General features: G+C 38.7%; 1 protein-coding gene across 2 annotated transcripts in view; it reads left to right on the forward strand.

The window, feature by feature from the left end:
• The window catches only part of LOC117295999 (ceramide transfer protein-like), a 31,659-nt gene that overhangs the window by 1,565 nt on the left and 8,987 nt on the right, over positions 1–21,107 (forward strand). The window contains exons 2-12 of one of the 2 annotated variants that reach the window (XM_033778832.1): positions 280–492; positions 2,465–2,615; positions 4,703–4,816; positions 5,169–5,323; positions 9,596–9,688; positions 10,155–10,265; positions 10,670–10,747; positions 11,328–11,417; positions 17,303–17,435; positions 19,462–19,664; positions 20,485–20,614. In XM_033778832.1, the coding sequence (XP_033634723.1) occupies positions 280–492; positions 2,465–2,615; positions 4,703–4,816; positions 5,169–5,323; positions 9,596–9,688; positions 10,155–10,265; positions 10,670–10,747; positions 11,328–11,417; positions 17,303–17,435; positions 19,462–19,664; positions 20,485–20,614 (1,471 nt within the window). The remainder of the gene's footprint in view (positions 1–279; positions 493–2,464; positions 2,616–4,702; positions 4,817–5,168; positions 5,324–9,595; positions 9,689–10,154; positions 10,266–10,669; positions 10,748–11,327; positions 11,418–17,302; positions 17,436–19,461; positions 19,665–20,484; positions 20,615–21,107) is intronic. The other variant, XM_033778833.1, reaches the window with a different exon arrangement.

Here is a 21,107-nt window from a genome sequence, read left to right on the forward strand (position 1 = left end):
AAGTTGCGAGAAAACTATGAAAGAAAAAAACACCCTTGTCACACTTTTGGATGCTTGATTTCGAGACCTCAAATTCTAAATCTGAGGTCTCGAAATCAAATTCGTGGAAAATTACTTCTTTATACATGTATGTTGAGATACACCAAGTGAGAAGACTAGTCTTTGACAACCAATATTGTCCAGTGGCTTTAACTGGAGTGTCAGTCATTGGGTGACAATGGACAGTCTAGTCCAGTTATACATGCATGTTTAAAAATGATTCATGTTACTTTTGTGCAGGCCCATCCCTTTGATGAACTTCGTTTTGATGTCAGTATTAATGACAATGTCTGGTACCTACGCTGCAAGAATGAAGAGGACCGTCATAAATGGCTGGATGCATTGGAGTTACAGAAGGCAGCAGCAGAGGCAGAGAGCACCAGTCTACAGCGTCAAGGATCTATGCTGTCTCTTCACTCTACTGCTAGTCTGGCATCCTCTTCCTCTTTCAAGGTACATTGTACAATAAAAATATTCATTTATTTATAAATATCTACACATACATGTATGTACTTATATGTGCAGGGCTGTATGCTTCGTTTTTGAAAGGGCAAGGCACCAAGGCATTTTCTTCTTGGTAAAGGGCACCCTATGATGAAATTGAAAATTTGTACTGGAGCATTTCAAGGGCACCAAGGCAATGACCAGGGGACACGGAGGCAATCGCCTTCGTTGCCTCCGTGAAGTATCAGGCCTGTATGTGTACTTACCAATCGCCTTGGTTGCCTCCGTGAAGTATCAGGCCTGTATGTGTACTTACCAATCGCCTTGGTTGCCTCCGTGAAGTATCGGGCCTGTATGTGTACTTACCAATCGCCTTGGTTGCCTCCGTGAAGTATCAGGCCTGTATGTGTACTTACCAATCGCCTTGGTTGCCTCCGTGAAGTATCAGGCCTGTATGTGTACTTACCAATCGCCTTGGTTGCCTCCGTGAAGTATCAGGCCTGTATGTGTACTTACCAATCGCCTTCGTTGCCTCCGTGATGTATCAGGCCTGTATGTGTACTTACCAATCGCCTTCGTTGCCTCCGTGAAGTATCAGGCCTGTATGTGTACTTGCCAATCGCCTTGGTTGCCTCCGTGAAGTATCAGGCCTGTATGTGTACTTACCAATCGCCTTCATTGCCTCCGTGAAGTATCAGGCCTGTATGTGTACTTACCAATCGCCTTCATTGCCTCCGTGAAGTATCAGGCCTGTATGTGTACTTACCAATCGCCTTGGTTGCCTCCGTGAAGTATCAGGCCTGTATGTGTACTTACCAATCGCCTTCGTTGCCTCCGTGATGTATCAGGCCTGTATGTGTACTTACCAATCGCCTTCGTTGCCTCCGTGAAGTATCAGGCCTGTATGTGTACTTACCAATCGCCTTGGTTTCCTCCGTGAAGTATCAGGCCTGTATGTGTACTTACCAATCGCCTTCGTTGCCTCCGTGATGTATCAGGCCTGTATGTGTACTTACCAATCGCCTTGGTTGCCTCCGTGAAGTATCAGGCCTGTATGTGTACTTACCAATCGCCTTCGTTGCCTCCGTGAAGTATCAGGCCTGTATGTGTACTTACCAATCGCCTTCATTGCCTCCGTGAAGTATCAGGCCTGTATGTGTACTTACCAATCGCCTTCATTGCCTCCGTGAAGTATCAGGCCTGTATGTGTACTTACCAATCGCCTTGGTTGCCTCCGTGAAGTATCAGGCCTGTATGTGTACTTACCAATTTTACTCAAATCACACTCTTATGCTGGAATTCTGGAAGATTTTTTAAGCTGACCTGCAAGATTTAGTTTTGAGAGTTCCCCGCGAACATATTTTTATTTTTTTTAGAATATCACAATATAACCGAGTAAGGACAACAATTGTTCTCATAATGTTGGGGATTCGATTTTTCCCACAGTGATTCGGCCAAACATTGGCTGTATGTAAGCTGCGGCCAATATTCAGGCTTACCCCTCTTGCTAAATACAACCGTAGCAGCCAATTGATCTCCTGTATCATCATTTGTGATGTGATCAAGCTGCATGTAGATGAGTCGTTTGACAGCATTGTCTTCTCAGAGAAACATGCCAAAACAGGCCATCAGGGCTAACATTTTCAATTTCTTTTTGTAGTATTCAATTGCCAAAATATACATTATTTTACATTGGCGACTTCCTTTCCGGTAAATAACATCACTGAGGGGTTCAAAGTAGCAATGGAATAAAATTGCTGGTGTACATGTGAGAGAAAGAGAAATCAGCCAACAAATTAAAACATTGTTTGCTTTTGTTTGTTACGTGGAAAGTTCTCTTCACATTATTGGAGCAGCCAAGGCTATTTTTGGCTTCAGGTTTGGAAGAGTTTTAAGGTGGTGTCTTGGTCTGGACAGTTAAAAGGTACAGTTCGATGTATGCAGCATGATAAATGAAAACGGTTGTTTCTTCTATTTTCAGAAAGGGCGTGGCCTACGGGAGAAGCTAGCTGAGATGGAGACATTCCGTGACATTCTTTGTCGCCAGGTGGATGCTCTCCAGGGTTATTTTGACACATGTGCTGATGCTGCCTCCTCATCAGGAGACAGCAGGAAATGGCTGGAAGATCCATGTAAGATTTCAAAAACCGGCTTTCCAGAACTGGCAGGATCAAGGCATTATGATAAATAAAAATGACTCGGCCGAAGGCAAGATCTTTTATTACACGGCCACTGTTACATTATATTCCCATGCTGGAATTTTGGAAAATCTGTAAACTATTCTGTAAATTTGTTAATCATGTCCCAAGTTCTGTTTTGCGAAAGGTCACATAATGTTACATGCAAACAGTTGTGTTTACCTGCAATGGCTAACATATATTATTTTGATTTTTGGGGTTGAACAAAGAATTGACTAGAGTGGGATTCGAACCAACGACCTCCGGATTAACGTGCCGGCGCTCTACCAACTGAACTATCTAGCCCTATATTGGCGGTGTCCCTATTTTGTCAATATCTTTGTTCAGGGGTGCCAGTCAGAAGCCATTCAACCGTTAACTGCCGTGTAGCCAGGGATCACACCCAAATTAAGATACAACCTGGGAAGCAGCAGCTAGGGGATCACCTTAAGGGGATGCGACTTTTTGTTTCAGATATCAATATAAACCACAAGGGAAACTGACTGGGTAAATTTGTAAATGATTTTGGGGGTTGAACAAAGAATTGACTAGAGTGGGATTCGAACCAACGACCTCCGGATTAACGTGCCGGCGCTCTACCAACTTTTTACCCAGTCAGTTTCCCTTGTGGTTTATACTGATATCTGAAACAAAAAGTCATTTGTTCACGAACCAAGCTTTGAACCAATCGTTATTTTAGTGTTATACAATCGTTAAAATTTGCATGCACATACGAGTGTGGCATTACTAGGCACGTGGGGAAACACAACTCAAAATTCCAGCGTTTTGAAATCTTTTTTTACGCTTCAAAACTTTACATTATTACATATGGTCTAGTGACACAACTTGTGGTCGAGTGAAAAAAAAATGAAAGGCAGTGTCCACAGTGTGAGTAATGTTGTTTTTGAGAAAGTAGTAATTTTCCACGTATTTGATTTTGAGACCTCAGATTTAGAATTTGTGGTCTCGAAATCAAGGGTCTGAAAGTACAACTTCGTGTATCGTTTTATCTCGCAACTTTGATGACCCAATTGAGCTCAAATTTTTGCAGGTTTGTTATTTTATGCATAAGATGTTGAGATACACCAAGTGAGAAGACTAGTCTTTGACAACTACCATTAGTGTCCAGTGTCTTTAAGGGAGACACCGGTTTACATGTATTCACCTACAGTGACTTAAACATTTCTGTCTTTACATTTGTTCAGAATAAATACTAATTAAACAATTCATCTGTAAAGAGGCAAAGCCATTTACATACATAGCATGAATTAAAAATGTTCTGTATTTAAAGGAAACATTTTCATTCAAAGTTTTTGCAATATATATCAAAATACTTTGACTGATCAAGTTCATGTGGACTGAATGCTAATTAAGTAAAGTTTTATCGGGCAGTTGTTGAGAGTATTTTGACACTCTCGATCACTGTCTGGTATGGCAACACCACGGCAGATGATCGAAAACGCCTCAATCGTGTAGTCGATACTGCTAGCTTTATCATTGGTCGTGAGCTTCCTGCTTTGGATAAACTTTATACTGCTCGGGTTCTGAAGAAATCTAGATCTATTATTTCGGATGAATTTCACCCTGCGAACAGTTTGTTTTAATTAATGAGAGCAGGTAAGTGATATAGAACGATCAGAGCTGACTCCAACCGTACTCGCAATAGTTTTTATCCCAGTGCAATAAGGTTACTTAATGATTAATTCTTTTTAATTTGTTTTGGGGGTTTGCAATTTTGTTACTGTTATTGTCTCTCTGCATATTGTGCGCATACTGTTTATTTGTTCGTTATTGTATGCCTATGTGGTTTTAGGGTTTTCTGTATTTTTTGTAATTTCTGTAATTGTTAATATTTTTAGACTCGCAAGCCGAAGTGAATTTCACTGTATATGTATTTATACGTGTGACAATAAACAATTGAATAAACAATTGAATTAAGTAACACAATGGTGATTTTTTAATGCATTTTGTATAGGAATTTGCCTTGCCTTTCAAGGGAAATTACTGATTGGTTGATTGATTGATTGATTGATTGTTTACAGTGGATGGTGACATTGATGATGAAGATCTGAATGATGAATCTGGTACCACACCCAGAGTTGATTCCCATATGAGATTTATTGAAACTAATGGACCTTCAGCTCACAAAGAAAAAGGTACCACTCTCAATTTCACTATAAATTAAATTACAACTTTTCATGTTGTATGTTTTTGCTGAGTTCTGATTGTGTTACTGTATTTTCTGCCTTAACAGAAAAACTTGAACAATGAAACTTGTTTTTGCTCGCTTTTCTGTAATGATAAACTAACAACAAACCTTTCGGTTGGTTCGAGTGCAGAGCCTCTTACTAACTCAAACATCATGACATGAATGAGCCTTCAAACTCTTTAAACTTTGTTTTGTATTAATGTTAGAACGCTTTCATTGTTTAGTGTTTCTCAAGGGGGATAGAAATCCAACAAAGCATTATTTATGAAATGTGCATGGGTCTTTTGTGATACTTTCAGACAAAGGTCATTTCCAGCCCCACCATATGGGCGTGGACTTTAAAGGGGAGGCGTTTACTTTCAAGGCAACAACGGCTGGTATCCTAGCAACTCTGTCTCACTGCATCGATCTAATGAGACAAAGAGAAGAACAATGGCAGAAGAGACTGGAGAAGGTGTGTCTTTCATCTGACTTGTTTTATTTCATGAATAAAAGTCATTCCTTTTCATCCCTGTTTGTAATACAATGTACATTGTACGGTAGCCTTTGAACCAAATACAATGTATATGATTTGTGCCCTGGTTATTGCTTTTTTGTTTCCGGGGGTGGATTTCACAAAGAGTTGTAAGACTAGACTTTTCTCGAGTTAGGACGAGTATCTTCGGACTAGCCTTAAGTTTGTAATATTTCCTAGGACTAGTCCTAGTCCTAATTTTTTGTAAAATGGACCCCAGATTATCCCGTCCATACATTGTACACTGTATGTCAGTGCTCCTACATGTTATATCGACCCCCATCCCTTTCTTGGTTGACAGTCTTACAGGTAAATTTTCTACTTGCTTCCCTTTAAACACCACAATTCTGTAGTAAAGTTGGTTTCATCTCCTTTCAGTCATTTGTTTCCTAGCTATTGATTGATATTTATGTATGATGATGTCATCACATGTTACAGTGTCCTGTATTATTATCAACTTGTGTAAAGTATACACCAAAAGATTGAATCTTTGTATTTCTACATGTTCTAGGGTTCTTAATCAGGGACCAATGCTATTCAGTATTGTAGTTTATAAAAACAAAATCAATATGTCAACAACAAAAATTCGTTATTGTGACATCTCAACATTTGTTGACATTGACGTAACCTTTGGCTTCCCACATTACAATGCCCGTATTATTAAACAGGTTGTGCCAACAATGAAAATAACTTTTTATATATTGCATAAAACTTTCCATTGTTTGCACTGCATGTACAATGTACAAACTGAGGATGTTGACCTTACCTTGCCCGTGTTTTGTCAACTTAGAAAATGGCCGCCTGCGCGCATGTCGGGTTGCGTATATAGGCCAGTGCGCCCTGTTGTTCTTATATATGGGTGAAAATTCACTAAACTGCACTAATTAGCTAGAATGCCCTTTTAGCATTGTAGCACATAAACTAAACATCATGTCAAGATAACTAAAGCATCCATTTGAAGTACCCATCTAGAAGTACCTACAGTAGCTACAACTTTGTCATAGTTGCTTTGCAAGATTTTCAGAATGTTGGTAAAAGGCCGATTTGTGGACGGAAACTCGTTCAATAAAAAAACTATATTTTTGTTTCAGTTGCCAATTAAAGACATTAGTTAGCAAAGCCATCACTGCATGTTACATGATGATAGAATGGAGAAATGCCTTGCTGATAACAACAATAGCTTCAATGATATATGTCTGGTAAAAGCACACTAGGGTCATTAGTGAGCCATTTCGGACATAACTATTTTCCGTCCAATTTTAAGGTATTTTCTTGATACTAGTTTCTATCAACTAGTAAAATAGGAAACCAGAAAGTTTAACATTTTTCCCAAGGTTGTTTAGCCCAGCACTAAGTGCAATTGTTTTCATAATCTCAGATGGGCCGGTTTAAGTGTGACAAAGTGCTAAAAACAGCGATGCATATATCCGTCCGCAACTTTGTTATGTCCGAAATAATACATTTCTCTTTATAACGTGTACCCCTAGTAAAGAAATCATTCAAGTTAATAGATGAAACAAGTGGTATTGACTTGTCAATTAATAAAAATCTTCACCTGAAACAGTTACCCCTAAACCCCACGAGGGAGGTGGATTAAGAACTTTCCGTCCACATGAGTTATGTCCGAAATAGAAGTTATGTCGGAAACGTGTCCAATGGAAGAATAAACATTTTGGGGCAAGTTATAACATTGAAACTATGACACTTCTTATTTTGTGTATTGAAGAATGATAATTAAAAACATATAGAACCATTAGTAAGTTTATAAACGTTTTACTCCAAAATATACTGAAAAACCCATTTCGGACATAACTGTTATGTCCAGAATTCACTTAATGCTTTTTTTTTTATGACTTAAACTTATTTTGTATGTGGGTGGGGCGAATATTTAATGTACTTCATCAATTCAACTAACTAAAAACATAAATTGGCATTTGTGAAATAAATAATACTTCAATTGAGCAAAAACTACAAAATGATCATCACATTTGAAGTCTCTCTCCCAAAAGGCCCAAGCTTTTAATGTGGGAAGTTAAGAATGATGATGTAAAGAATCTTTATTCTTGAGTCTCAAATAATGTGTAGCTAATTTATTTGCACCAATTATCCCAAAGTAATGCTGAAATTTGAAGTGTTTTGTTCAAAATTAACTTTTCCTTGTGTGGACATATTGCTGTTTCGTACATAACTAAAGACAGTGGACATACAAATGGTGGGCCATGGCTCTACTCTACATGTAGGTTATGAAACAGATAAATTGTTAAAACTTCCACAGGAGTATGATCTGGGTAGGTTTGACTTGCATTTCTGTAAGAGTACGCATAAAACCTGTGTTTGATGATGTACACAGTATACATAGACTACATGACAGTATACTACAACAAGCACTACTTCTGCACGCACATAGCACACGGTATACCACACTTCTGCTGCAGTGAATAGGTAAGTGATAATTGTGTTGTCTTAAAACAATCATAAGACCTGAATTTAAACTATTTTCCAGAGATTCCTTGCATGTTTTTGTAGGCTTAGGAAACAAAGAGCAGATTTAAATTTTGTTGCAAAAGGAACCAGGTAAGATCTGTATAGACTGTTTCTGTATCTGAGAGTGTGACTTAAATTGCTTATTAATTGTAATTAAAATTAAGGTCATATTGTTATTGCTTTCCTCTTAAACCAAAGTTTCTTTCATTATTTTCAAACTCAGGTTGTCAAAAAAGGGTTACTTTGTTTGGCCAACTGGAGAGAACAAGGAGTGGAAGTCATCATGGGCATCCCTAAACATGGTGATCTCAATTCCAAACCCTATAATAATGACTCAAAGGGGCGCACGCAAGTGGAGTGATGATGATGTGTCACAAATTTAACAAAAGCTGGCGTTATTGTAAAGCATGGGTATTTTACCTGTCATCCAGATCAACCAAAATGAAAGACAACTGTGTCCAAGTTAAATTTGTTTGTACTTTATATGATGTTATTGGCAGTTACTTGGTGTTAAAATGTCTTTTGAGTTTAAATTGGTTGTTTCAGTTCTCTTTAAACATGTCACCTACTTTTTACTTTGAAGATGGTTTTGACATGGTTTCACTGAAAAGGCCTTTAACTTGCTACATTCCGTAATCTGTATAGGTCAGGCAGCTTAATGTTATTTGGAGAATATCTTGTTAGTAGACCATCTGCTGTCTTCCAGTAGTAGATTCGTATTGAACAAACTGCGATGCTACAATAAGAGTTATCCAAATAACTTCCCCGAGTACTCACAAAAATTTTCATTGGACATAGTTATGTCCGAAATATGATAAGTTTCAAAGTTATGTCTATAATATAATGATATGACTGAAAGAAAGAGATCCCACATCATGATTTACAATTATTTATGTACCAAGCCATCAGTTAAATACAAAAAAAGGTGTCTCGTGTCTTGTCCATGTAAAACTATGTAATGTCTACAAAGATTTATGTCCGAAATGTCCACATTGTCCAAAGTTATGTCCGAAATTGTGCACCCAAAGAAATATGTATCTTTTAAACCAAATACACTCTAAACTTCAATGATTGTATGAATTATCAGTAGGTTAGTATGTGTAAACACAAGCATTGATATGAGACTAGGACAATTTGTTGTTCAGTTACACTTCAAAATATGTGCGCTTGTCATGAAAAAACACTCTGAAATTCATGCAGATAGCCATAATTTTTTTCTAAAACAGCCATATGGTACGTATTTCGGCAAAAATGTTGCAGAGCATATTTGTAACAAGGTGTTAAAAACATTAGCAGTTAACATTAAAGAGGTTTTTTCAAATGGTCTTATTGTTTTGTATATTTACTGTTACTGTTTACAAGTTGTTGAGCTTAAAGTATTGTTTGTTAAATATTCGAAATAGTTGTAGCCCCGACATTATCAAATTAATAAATTAGAACAATTGGACTATTTGACTGAGTTGGAATGATTATTCTGAATCTATTTTGAATTTTTGACCCAAATTGAACGTAATTATGGCGGCTTAGTGAATTTTCACCCATATAACTCCATGGTGCATGCAGACTTATTCAATATTCCCAGGGTCCCACTATGCACACACACTACATTAATCACTGAATACTTCCTTAATGATTTTGGCATGATGCAGTGTGTCATCATCATAGCAATGAGTAATACTAAACTCACTTAAGTACTGGCTGTAAGTGGCTGTATTTCTTGTCTTTCAGGAGCAAGACAAGAGAAAGCGGGCAGTGGAGGCATACAGAAAGGCACTGCAAGACATGAAGAAGAAAGCACTCCTTGGTGGACCGGACTATGAGGTTAGTTTGATAAGAAAGGCCCATAAACATCAACACAACACTTTTCTATCAATTTGTGAAATGATTATTTCTCAAACATTATGTCCAAATGGCCAATATAAAAAGGCTTTGGAAGGCATGTTGCAGTAAATTGTTCCCATTTAAGGGACGAGACCTGTTCTTGATTTCGTTATATTAAGTTTTGGTGCATTTAAAACTCACATTATAGCATTTTTACAATAAGTACATGTATTTGTACTTTTTCTAAAGATATCATGCGTCTTGCAATTTGAATTAATTGTTCAACTTATAGTTGTTGACAGAGTTCAAAAAGGTCTTCTTTATATTCTTTGACAAGCTTGTTTACAAGACCGGTTGTTTTTGTCACCAAACCATGTATTTTTGTTTTATTAAAAAAAGTCTAGGGATACGCTTGAGGCAGAAGTTAGACAGTGTGATGGTTGAATTTTCAATGTCCTTTTTGTAGGAGGGGCCTCACAGCATGATGAAGGAGGATGAATTTTTTGATGCAATAGACGCTGCTCTTGATATTCACGATCAAACAGAAGAAGAAGCTGAAAGATCTGAGGAGGTCGTGGTAAGATGGCCTCTAGTCAAACAGTATGCTATCAAATTAACTTACTAAACTGAAATTAGTAAGTGCAACCATTTGCAAACATTGACTTGAAAACATTTTCCAACTCATGTTGCACATACAATGTAACAAAAGGGTCACTGTGATGTATCAATTCATATTGAAAGGTTCTCCTATTTAAGAAGATTTGAGACAGCAAAGAGTGCTATTTTTCCCAACCCTCACATGTAATTTCCAATGAAGAATCTTTCCATCAATCATTATACATAAATTGCTTGCAGCATGTTCATTGCAGGTGAACAACTTGAAGAAAGATGCTCGTGAAGTATAATGGTCGAACCTTATATGTATACAGAAGTGTAACCTTGTTCTCAACAATTTCTCACCATTTCTTTTTTTTTGAGGAGCAGAAAGATGAATCTTTTAGTTCCAGTAATACGATCAGCAAGGATTTGCCGCCCCACCCCCACAAACTTATTCAAGAGGTAAATTTAATGTGAGAAATAACAATATTTTCTTAATGAGTTGAAGGTTTGTAAAACAGCTACTCAGTAATGACTAGGTTTGCGATGACACTATTTGAAAACTACATCTCTAGGGAATATGTGTGGTTCTGATACCCAACCTTTTTAACATGATCAATAGCATGCTCCATTACCTCCCACATGACAAATGTGGTTGGCTACTGCACTGTTCAGCCAAAAATCCATGTCTTTCATGTCTTTGTACTTTGTCTATATAGTCTGTCATCTGTTGCACCACTAGTGGTTTATGCAATATGGATACATTGAAGTGATGGGTGCGTGAGGTACATTGATACGTACTACACACATTACACAATGCATTATGTTGAAATCACATGGATGTTTCTGGTCCATGCTGCAGTAGACTTTGATTGCCAACATGCTTGTTAAATCATCATTATGTTGATTGCCTCATTATCAGAAAAGCTAATCAGGCTTATGAATTTATGTGAATATTTAGCCTGTTTGCGCTTTACAGTTACCATTGCACAGTTGGTGTGACAAAAGGGCTTTTATCTTAAAACTTGTTATTTTCTTGCAGTGCCATGACAAGGTTGAAGAAAATGTGAGATACTCATTTGAGAATATTGAAGACAACTGGGATCTGCTTCACCAAGAAGGAGAAATGAAGGTATGTACTTATTACTAGGCTCCCAGACTGTACATGACAGGCTCCCAGACTACATGACATAGTGTTGATTCAAGAAGGAGAAATGAAGGTATGTACTTATTACTAGGCTCCCAGACTGTACATGACAGGCTCCCAGACTACATGACATAGTGTTGATTCAAGAAGGAGAAATGAAGGTATGTACTTATTACTAGGCTCCCAGACTGTACATGACAGGCTCCCAGACTACATGACATAGTGTTGATTCAAGAAGGAGAAATGAAGGTATGTACTTATTACTAGGCTCCCAGACTGTACATGACAGGCTCCCAGACTACATGACATAGTGTTGATTCAAGAAGGAGAAATGAAGGTAGGTACTTATTACTAGGCTCCCAGACTGTACATGACAGGCTCCCAGACTACATGACATAGTGTTGATTCAAGAAGGAGAAATGAAGGTAGGTACTTATTACTAGGCTCCCAGACTGTACATGACAGGCTCCCAGACTACATGACATAGTGTTGATTCAAGAAGGAGAAATGAAGGTAGGTACTTATTACTAGGCTCCCAGACTGTACATGACAGACTCCCAGACTACATGACATAGTGTTGATTCAAGAAGGAGAAATGAAGGTAGGTACTTATTACTAGGCTCCCAGACTGTACATGACAGGCTCCCAGACTACATGACATAGTGTTGATTCAAGAAGGAGAAATGAAGGTATGTACTTATTACTAGGCTCCCAGACTGTACATGACAGGCTCCCAGACTACATGACATAGTGTTGATTCAAGAAGGAGAAATGAAGGTAGGTACTTATTACTAGGCTCCCAGACTGTACATGACAGGCTCCCAGACTACATGACATAGTGTTGATTCAAGAAGGAGAAATGAAGGTATGTACTTATTACTAGGCTCCCAGACTGTACATGACAGGCTCCCAGACTACATGACATAGTGTTGATTCATCGCACTAAACATTGGCCATACTCATTTTTCTTGCTGCCTCAGTTTGATGTTCAGTACCCACAATCCCTCTTGCACCTTTGTGTACATGTACATACATTTGGGTTACGTCGCCTCCCTGCATCGTAGTCTTGTTGATGCCTCTACTCTCTTAGTGTTTCCACAGACAAAATATGAAATTCTAGTTCCATACAGTTCACCAAATAGTATACAAATAATGAATGTTTATGAGTGCAATGGTGCAATAATTTTCATGATTTGAAAGATTGAAGTTCCATTCAACGAGGTGGAGTTGAATGGAACACTTCATCTTTATAATAATAATAATAATAATAAACATTTATATAGCGCCAAATCCATTAAAAATGCTCCCAGGCGCTTTACAACAACAAAACATTTTAACCACAAAAACTAAATAATTAAAAGATCCAAAAATAAAATCCATAAAGTATGATCATAAAACAATAAAGATACATGTACAAGTAAAAAGATGAATATAATCAATCAAACACATTGAGTAAAAGCCACCGAAATTGTTTGATCCAGTAAAAAACACAAACAATAATTATGATAATAACAATTAAAAAAAAACGCAACAATAATATGAAGCAGCAGGGCAGTAAGAACATAGAAAAATACTTTAAGTTAAAAATGCTTCCCTAAAAAGATGTGTCTTAAGCCCAGATTTAAAGCTACAGAGGGAGTTTTCCTCCCTGAGACAAACATTTAGCTGGTTCCACAGACGAGGTGCTATTGCAGAGAAAGCTCTGTCACCGTAAGTACATAATCTAGTGTTCACAGGTTGCAATCTAGTTTTATCTGAGGATGAACGTGTGGTCCTACGTGAAGTTGAGTTAACCGTAAGCAATAGTTCACAAAGATAGCCTGGAGCTAGACTTTTTATACATTTAAAAACTAGCAGACAAATTTTATAAATAATACGATACTTTACCGGAAGCCAGTGCAATTTCATGAGAACAGGGGTAATATGATCAAATTTTCTAGTACCTGTAAGAATTCTAGCTGCACAATTTTGGACACATTGTAGAGGTGCAATCGTAGATTGAGGAAGACCTGCAAGCAGAGCATTACAATAATCAACCCTGGACATAACTAGAGATGTAATAACCTGTTCAGTAACCGAGTAAGTCAGATATTGTTTAATTTTACTGATGTTATGTAGATGGTACATGGCATTACGAGCTACTTCACGAATATGAGTTTGCATTTTCATGTTACGGTCAAATACAACCCTTAGATTCTTGATTTGTTTTGAAACTTCTACACAGTCATTTCCAATGTTTACGTTGAAGGCAGGAACTTTATTTAAATGTCCAGGTGTACCTATAACAAGCAGCTCGGTCTTGTTAGTGTTGAGTTTCATGTAGTTTGAGTTCATCCAACGTTTGATGTCAGTGCAACATCTCTCAATAAGTGAAGTGCACATTGTTACACCATCTGAAGTTGGTGAAGCTGATTCATACAGGACAGTATCATCTGCGTAGAAGTGACAGGTCAAACCATGATTGCGAATGACTTGACCAATGGGTAGCATGTAAATGTTAAACAGGAGGGGCCCCAATACCGACCCATGTGGGACTCCGTACCTTAAAGGGTAAGATGATGAACCTGTTTCCGAGTCGGTTATAATGTTCACAGTTTGAGTTCGGCCAGCGAGATACGATTTGAACCAACAAGCCGTATCCGACGACACACCGACGTGCGACTGTAGTCTCTCCAACAAGATTTGATGGTCGAGAGCGTCAAAAGCTGCACTGAGATCCAACAAAACGAGTATAGCAACTTTCCCTTGGTCCATGCTGAGTAGGATGTCGTTCTGTATGCATGTAAGAGCAGTCTCGGTCCCGTGAAATTTGCGATAAGCAGACTGATAAGGTTCATCCAGATGGTTTTGTGACATGTGGTGTGAGAGTTGATGTGCCACAACTTTCTCGAGGATTTTTGCGAGAAATGGCAAATTGTTGATAGGTCTATAACTTGCGAGACTCTCGGGATCGTTGTTCCTCTTTTTGAAGATTGGAGTAACAGATGCAGATTTGAGTATTTCAGGTACCAGACTGTGAGAAATTGATGAATTAACTATTGATGCAATTACTGGAGCAGCTGCAGATAAACATAATTTGGGAAGTTTGGTTGGGATGGGATCAATGATGCTGGACTTGGGTGGTGATTGGCGTATTAGTTTTTTGATGTGGAGATAGGAGACCGTCTTGAGTGCAAGATTATCATCGGGAGCACTACGTGGATGCTGTCTGAGATCATCAAGATCCGATGTAGCTTCACTATTAACGACCTCCTCGCAGTTCATTCGTATGTTGAAGATCTTGTTCTGGAAAAACTGACTGAAGTGGCTGGCAACATCACTTGCAGATCCACCAGATGGCAATTGTGCGACCTTCTTACGACCGAGCAGACCGTCAAGAATTCTGAAAATACGGTTCCCATCACCTCGACAGTCAACAATGAGGTTTTGGTAGTAGGTACATTTTGACTTTTGGATGAGTTCACTGACCTTGTTGCGCTGGTATTTATATACGTCTCGGTCAACAGTTAAGCTCGTAGAACGCAATTTATTTTCAAGTTTCTTGCGTCTAGCTTGTTCTCGTCGAATTTCGTCCGAAAACCAGGGAGTATTGGGGCGGAGAGTAAAGGTTTTAGTCTTCAAGGGAGCATGACGATCAAGAATTTCTCCCATGACTGTGTTGTATGCCCTGACCAGATCAGCTGGATCTGTGTCAGCTCTTGCCATGTGTGCAAGTGTGGATGTAGATACATCATCAGCAAACTTAGCAGTGTCAATGTCTCTTATCTTGCGAAAAGTTACAGGCTTCCTCTGTGGTGCAGGTCTGTCGACATCAAGAGAGCAAGTTACCAATGAGTGATCAGATAAAGTGTAATCAAACACATCAATGTTTCTGATGATGGGTAGGGTTGAGCGAGTAATAACCAGGTCTAGCGTGTGTCCTCGGTTGTGTGGTTTTTGATGGACATGTTGCTTCAGATTACACGAGTCGAGGAGATTCATCAATGATGTTGTGTCTCTAGCATCAACACGATCACAATGTATATTGAAATCGCCCATAACAACAAATTCAGTAGGTGATGAAAGCATACTCTCAATCAGAGTGCTAAACTCAGTCAAAAACAGGGTTATGCTGGAGGCAGGTGGTCGATAAAGCACGAACAAACGAACTGTTTTCCTCGAGCAGAGAATCTCACATTCCATGTATTCGAATGATGTAGTGGCAAATCTAATGGAGGGGATGCGTAGATTAACATCAGGCTTGTACAGCAGTCCAACACCTCCACCAGATTTATTAATTCTACAGTTATGAACAAACTTGTGTCCCTGAGATGTAAGATTGGATGGAGTAACGGTGTCCTTACTTTTGAGCCAGGTTTCCGTGATAGCCATGACATCAACATTTCTTTCATTAAAGACTTCCAAAATGTCAGCTGATTTATTACATATTGACCTCGCATTTAGTGTACTCACGTTGAGAAGTTGACAGACTCTGGGTGTTTCCATTTTATCCTGTTTTATCACGACCAGGTTAGCATTATTGCGTGACAGAATTGGTGAGGTAGAGTTAGTTCTCGTCGACATGCCAATTAAAGATGGCCGCCGCCGCCGCCCAACAACTACAGGAATTGTTCCGACATGTCCCAAATCATGGATGCTTTTTGGGTGGAATGTACATGATCGTGTAGTGTAGCCTCCACAGTAAAGTCGACGTGTCGGTGGTCTGCGGCATAGGTTTAACTCACGTAGGATTGTAAAAACTGCCGAAGGGAGTTTCATCAGTGCAATGGTTGAGTTTTGCAAACGACGAAGTTGCCCCGCTGAGTACAGTACACGAGGCATGTTCACGCCGACAGCCACACTGGAGGCTCAGGGGTAGCGATGGTGTGGCACACGCTACACGGTTGAATGAACCTCGTTGCATTGGTGAAGACACGGAGAGTGCATAGGCAACCCAAGGGCAATGTTAAAAACAGTCAAATGTAGGCAGAAAACAGCAGATAACTTATCTTTCGATAGCATCCACAAGCAGCTGGAAACTATTAACAACTATTAAAAAGTATCAAAAGACTAAACTGACGAAATAAGTTAAAAAATACGTGAATTCTGTTGCCCAGTGTAGGAGCTACTCAAAAACAGTGCTGCACTCACTCGCTAAAGACAAGTTATATAGTCAATGAATGAAAATATTCTCACTATTGCAAAAATGGAAAACGTTCATTATTTCTTTTATATAACATCCAAGTAGTTCATTATTTCTTATATATAACATCCAAGTAGATCTTTGTGAATTTGCTTGGCGGATACAACTTTCCAAACGAAGCATACAGTATTTAATTGCGACATTACACCCATTTCTACTGGTTGGGCTTGTTTGAAGTTAACAGTTACTAAGTGCGTCCAGTAATGTTTGAGACCAGGGGCGCCATGGTATGTGATTTACAGTAACTACTGAAGCATTATCAAAGACACTCGCAAGCAACGATTTGGTATGCACCGAGCAATACATCAAGTTTTAAAGATGAAAAATGCATGGTGCATGCCATAGCATGCGATAGTACATGTACATTTGTTTGCTAATATGTGACGGACAATCCTGCGAATACATGGCAAGGATCTGCTTGGGTGTTATACAATGTACGCTGTAATACAATGTACATGTACTTGTAAATACTTGTTGGTATTTCCTATAACATGTTGGTTAGTGAAGAAGAAAAAAGGTAAGTTAGGCCTATTTTGTGTTGAAAGTTTTATTAGCTTTGTTGTTGTTGTTTTTGTGTTGTTTTTTTTACATTTTACAACACAATTGGAATGAATGTAGTATTTGTACAAAAACAATTCCGATCAGCCCATTTGATAATCTTCTACTTTGTTGGTGTCCTTTTTTGAAGATCTACAAAATGGAGCAAGAGATTGATGGAATAGTGCTAGATCCTTTGAAAGCAACACACACCATACGTAAAGTGACTGCTCGTGAAATGTGCCATATGTTCTGGGATATTAAGTACAGGATGGAATGGGATGGTAAGTTATAGGTTCTGCCTAGGGTTGGTTTTATCATGGAGGAAGGAAGAGAAGGAGCTCAAACAAAGGGACTTCAAAAGCCGAACCCGTGGTACCGCGGTCGTTTAATGACACCTCGTTATCACCCACATACCTAATACAAACAATAAGCGACCTGGCGTATGCGAGTTTGCGCGTGCGCACTTGGTTCTTCACTCAACTATGGTGTCGTATGTCGTATGGATATAATTCAGAAAAAAATACTTTTTTGAGACCTGATAAAATTTGTGTACACTTTCGCCCACCAAATCGAAAAACACAATTGAATACCAACCACCCTCGTGTGCTAATACCCAGATTTTGAACTACCGCTATTGACAGAAAAGTCGCAAAAAATGTAAAAACATGCTAAGACATTTCCATGTAAACACCACAAATGGTAAATGAAAATGTGTATATTCACAATTCTTGTCTCCAATGATTCAACTTTATACGAAAGCAACGGTGCAGAGTGGCGGTACCACACCTTCTGTATAAAGAGATTTAATCGCACTCACTAATCGGCCGTCCAGCAGGAGGTCTCCTATCTTTTTCCACTGGTCAGACAGGGGCATTGCCAGGGTATTTTTTTTTTTTTTTTTTTTTTTTTTTTTTTTTTTTTTTGTGTTCGTCTGTCCATAGGTTAAGGAACAAAAGCCACGGCTTCACCTGAACCTAATTGTTGTCCAACCGCTTATTACATATAAAATTGTTGTTAATCTATTACTTATATTGCGTATACATTGTAATAGCCTACTTTATCATAAACATGTTATTGTGTAACTGAATGTAATATTAATCTATGTATTGTAAGATGAATGGGCAACGATGAAATAAATGTTAATTAATAATTCTTTTGTTACTCTGTTGTTTTGTGAGTCGTTCGAACTCCCTCTCTTCCTTCCTCCATGGTTTTACTAGTACACGCCTACAGGCTTTCTTGATTTCATGACATTGGTCTAAGAGATGCTTATTGATAATTTTCTCTCAGGAGTTTAAACACTACAGATGTCGAAGAAGTTGGCCTGTAGTTATGCAGATTGGTTTTGTTTCCGTTCGTGTAGACATAAACTACATTTTCGTTCATGCTCTGGGTAGGCTAGCGGCCAATAGAGAGCAAATTATTATACAGGTTGATTTAGAGCAGCAAGTACATATAGCGGGGGAAGATAACTTCAACATGCAAATCGTAAAATCATCCGGTCTAGATGCCTTATTTGCTTGAAGCCTCTTTATCTCAATGGCGATCTGGGATATAGATAGCATGAATAACTCAAGCAGAGGTACAATTAACTTGGGTGAGGTGACAGGCAAGATGGTTTCAGTGGTTGTGTGAAACAGCTTGTTAAAGCTTTCAGCTATCCCAGCAGGATATTTGATGGTTGGTCCCAGATTGGGTAATGATTCTTTCTGATGAGAGACCTTTTTCTTTGATTTTATTAAAGACCAGATGGACTTTCTACTGTGTTTGTTCATGAAAAGTTGGTTAACAAACTCGCCATAAGCTTTCTTTGTGGTGTTGCAAACTTGGTTTCTGCACTGTTTGTATTTTCCAAGCAGCACTTGTTTTCGTGGGTGTGGCTGCCTTGAAAAGCTTGCGCTTGAGAACAATAAGGGCATGAATGCACGGCTTCATCCTTTGAGGACTTAGCCAAGCTAGATACTGTCGGTGATGCATGCCCTGTAAATTCAATGTCAGCAGATTCTGCAAAGTCCTACAAAGCTAGAGAGATAAGTTGATGTACATGTAGGTGGTGGATATTGGCTCGGTGGTATGGGGAAAAATTCAGTCCAAGCGAAAAGTTGATTTGAAAAACAGTTCAAAAGAAAGGTTTAATTTTATCAATAAATGATTCAATAATTATTTTATTACGTCAATCATTAAAACTGTTTGTAATTTAACAAAAAGTTTTAAGTCTTTTTCTAGACTTTTCATTGAAGTCTTTACACATCACATGTTAACAATGTTTTGAGACTGACAGATAACCTTGATGTTGTATCTCTCCAGGTACCTTAGACTGGTGTAAGAATCTAGAGACTCTGGCTCCAGATACTTTCATCTGTCATCAGATGATGCGCAGAGTCTGGCCAGCAACACAGAGAGATACTTGCTTCCTCTCACATGTCCGTAAGCTGGATCTTAGTCGACAGACACAGGGGGATGTTGGATCTTGGATTGTTGTCAACTCTTCAGTGGAACACCCTGACGCTGTGAGTTAGTTCTTAATAATAATAATAATAATAATAAGACTTGTAATGCGCACATATCCACCCTGCTGGGTGTTTAAGGCGCAGAAAAAAAGTGTTTTAAGGTTAAACAAATTTGTGCAGAAAGTTAGTTAGAGTGAAGACCAGGCATTCAGGGGACTCAAAGTCTGATCAAAACCAGCGTGGTGATCACCCATTAGAACCCTTAAGGGATGGCTAGTCCCAGCCCTTCCTTTACTTTCCCACCCGGAATAGTCACCCTACCCTAAGGGGAGAGACATGACGGACCCCAATCACTTACTAGTGCTAGCAGTAAAAGTCATGTCCCTTTGATACGGGGCGGGATTCGAACCAGGTGTACCAGCTCTGGAATGCACGCAGTTGAATGATCCAGTGCACTGTGTCGCCACAGTGCCGGTTATTGTAAGGGCTCTGTTTTCAACCTAAAGTATGCACTTTTGTTAATTGCACTTTTGTTAATTGCACTTTGAGTATTGCAGTTTGCTTGAGGCAGTCGTTGTTAAATGAGCTTTATGGCAAGGAGCAGCTTTTTGCTTGATCAATTCATCAAACTTTCATAAACATGTCATGCTCTCTAGATACTATTTGCCCTCTGCTAACATGGAGAACATTTAATACAGCAGACATACGTAGATAACAATCAATCTAAGTTTATTTACTAGGTGTAATGCCAAGTTGCTTGGACACTGCGGCTGAGAACAAGATGTTAAGACTTTCCGTTCAATACACTGGAGTGATAAGGTCAAGGCTGTAGAATGTTTTGATGTATTCTAGTTTTTGTGTGTATTTTTAAATTGCACAGAGTAATAAAGGGATCCGTGCTAAGATCAATGTCTGCATGCTGTGTCAAACGTTCCTGGATTCACCAGATGTGAATAAGGAAAATGCAACTCGGGATAACCTGGTTTGTAAGATATACTACGTAGCCCATGGTAAGTGCATCAAAACTTCTTCACTGACATTTCACTTTAAGAATTTGTTAGTTTTAGACTTAAAGGAACACGTTGCCTTGGATCGGTCGAGTTGGTCTTTGAAAAGCATTTGAAATCGTTAGTTATGAATTGCAAACGTTGAGAAAGATAATTTAGCATAATAAAATGATCCACACAAACATGCCTCGAAATTGCATGGTTTTCCTTATACGTCGCGAAGAAACACGGTCAGCCGTTTTTGGGAGTCAAAATTTTTACTTACAAAAATGGCAGACCGTGTTAGTTTGAGACGTAAAAGGTAAACCATGCAATTTTGATATTCTACTTTTAAAATATCTTTCTAAACTTTTGCAATTCATAACAAACGATTTCAAATGGTTTTAAAAGACCATCTCGTCCGATCCAAGGCAACGTGTTCCTTTAACCAGTTCACTTCAGGGTTAAGTGTTCTTTTCCCCCTACCCCTTGGGGATTAATTTTTTAAACAGAAAGC

The sequence above is a fragment of the Asterias rubens genome, chromosome 10 (assembly GCF_902459465.1).
Source record: "Asterias rubens chromosome 10, eAstRub1.3, whole genome shotgun sequence".
Taxonomy (NCBI): domain Eukaryota; kingdom Metazoa; phylum Echinodermata; class Asteroidea; order Forcipulatida; family Asteriidae; genus Asterias; species Asterias rubens.